The sequence below is a fragment of the Cyprinus carpio genome, chromosome A6, assembly GCF_018340385.1.
Source record: "Cyprinus carpio isolate SPL01 chromosome A6, ASM1834038v1, whole genome shotgun sequence".
Lineage (NCBI taxonomy): Eukaryota > Metazoa > Chordata > Actinopteri > Cypriniformes > Cyprinidae > Cyprinus > Cyprinus carpio.
Window position 1 is genome coordinate 3569399 of NC_056577.1, and position 1745 is coordinate 3571143.

The 1745-nt window shown below is 31.6% G+C and overlaps 1 protein-coding gene across 1 annotated transcript in view; it reads left to right on the plus strand.

Annotated features, from left to right (window-relative positions):
• Positions 1–1043: 1043 nt before the first annotated feature.
• Positions 1044–1745, plus strand: part of LOC109113090 (5'-AMP-activated protein kinase subunit gamma-1-like) — an 8966-nt gene continuing 8264 nt past the window's right edge. Inside the window, exon 1 of the mRNA XM_042757564.1 lies at positions 1044–1240. Within this exon, the coding sequence (XP_042613498.1) occupies positions 1232–1240 (9 nt within the window). The 5' untranslated portion in view covers positions 1044–1231. The remainder of the gene's footprint in view (positions 1241–1745) is intronic.

A 1745-nucleotide genomic window follows, 5' to 3' on the forward strand; every position in this document is an offset into this window, starting at 1 on the left:
TTAATATTCTCATAAATAACATCCTACCCTGGCATATTTGGCCACATTAACCACGTGTTTTCTCTGAGCATGTTGCTCAAACACCTAAAAACAGGTCAAACATGTATGATCAGTCCAAGATAACCAGCACATTAAAGATTTGAAAATCATTAGCAGATATAGCTAATATTTCATCTTACTGGTAGACCTAGAAATGTATTGAAGAAATCCACAAAAACTTCATCTTTCAGGAGAAACTTGATTTCTATGTTGATGCTTTTCTCTGCAAATATATATTGATAAACTTCAAGAGAATATTATTATTTTTGGTTTGTTCTTACCCTGCTGATCATCTTTTGCGTCTCATTGCTAACCTGTTCAAAATGCGATAGTTTTCTTTTGCTTTGACAACGCTATTATTTACTCCTTTTCTGCAAAGGGTCGTTGTACTTTAAGTTTTATTTTAAAATTAAATAAATATAAAATCTAAACACAACGTCTATCTCTCACTACTTTGGTCGAGATATGTTTTAGAATGACACTATTGTGTTGTTATATAATTCATATTTAATCTATTGTAAAAAAAAAAAAAAAAAAAAAAAAAAAAAAAAAAAAAAAAAAAAAAAAAAAAAAAAAACAGTTTATTAGCCGGACTGATTATTTTGTACGATTGTTGTTATTATTTTTATTATTATTTTTTTTTATTGAACACAGAACAAATACCATACAGAGCACAGCATAAGACAGTCAGTGTAATATAAAATGTGACATTAATTAGTAACGGGATCTAAAAATAATATCATAATATTTTAAACATGTTGATGACTTTTTGTTTTTTATCAATTTCAATGAAGATATAAAACAATCAAATTCAACTAAAAATACTTTAAATATTGGGGATGAGTTTAAATATTTTTGTTTATGTATATAAAATTTTGCCAGCAATATGAATAAATTAACAATGTATTCAAGACCTTTGTTAACATTATTTTCATAGTACACAATAATATCCTTTAAAGAAAAACAGTATTTATTATTATTATTATGGAGAAGCGCGCACAAATTGTGTGGCGTCACATCCGGTCGCGGCCTCCGCAGCGGTCTTCCTCATCCTTGAAGGAGTCAGTCGGCGAGTAGCCGGACTGTTAACGAATTAAACGCAATTTTAGTTCTCGGAGACCGAATTAAACTACATTTGCGCACTCAGAATTTGAAGTAAACACCATCAGCGTCTTCACACCGTGAATGGATCATGGAGTGTGTAAGTAGTGCGAGTTTAAACAGAGAGAGTTGATCTGACAGACGAGAGAAATTAAACGGCGTTTTTTTTTTCTCTCACTGTGTTAAAATATGTTAAATAAGTTATCTAATATCGGTTAAAATGTCGAGATAGAGCCTAAGTGTTATTAGTTGGGCGACTGTTGTGTCGTTTAGTATTTTCCATTCATATGAAGCCAGTTATTCTTCCGTTAGTGTTGTGATGCTAGTTTAGGTCAGATAAACTAGCGACGCTACTGAGTTACTCAAGTTTCTACAATATCTGCTAACTTACTCTAGTACTCCGTTAGTTTACCGCCTTAACATTAACAGTTGTTACTCTATCCCTACTTACTCCCTACTCTAGTATGGTGTCAGCTTTCTGTTACTTTGACACTAGGAGTGCTTTATTTTCTGCTGTGTTTATCTTATTATCAGTGTTTATCTTAACATGATATTCGAGTTAGTTTCTCAGATCATCTGTCAGCTTTCTCAGTTATTGGTCAAAG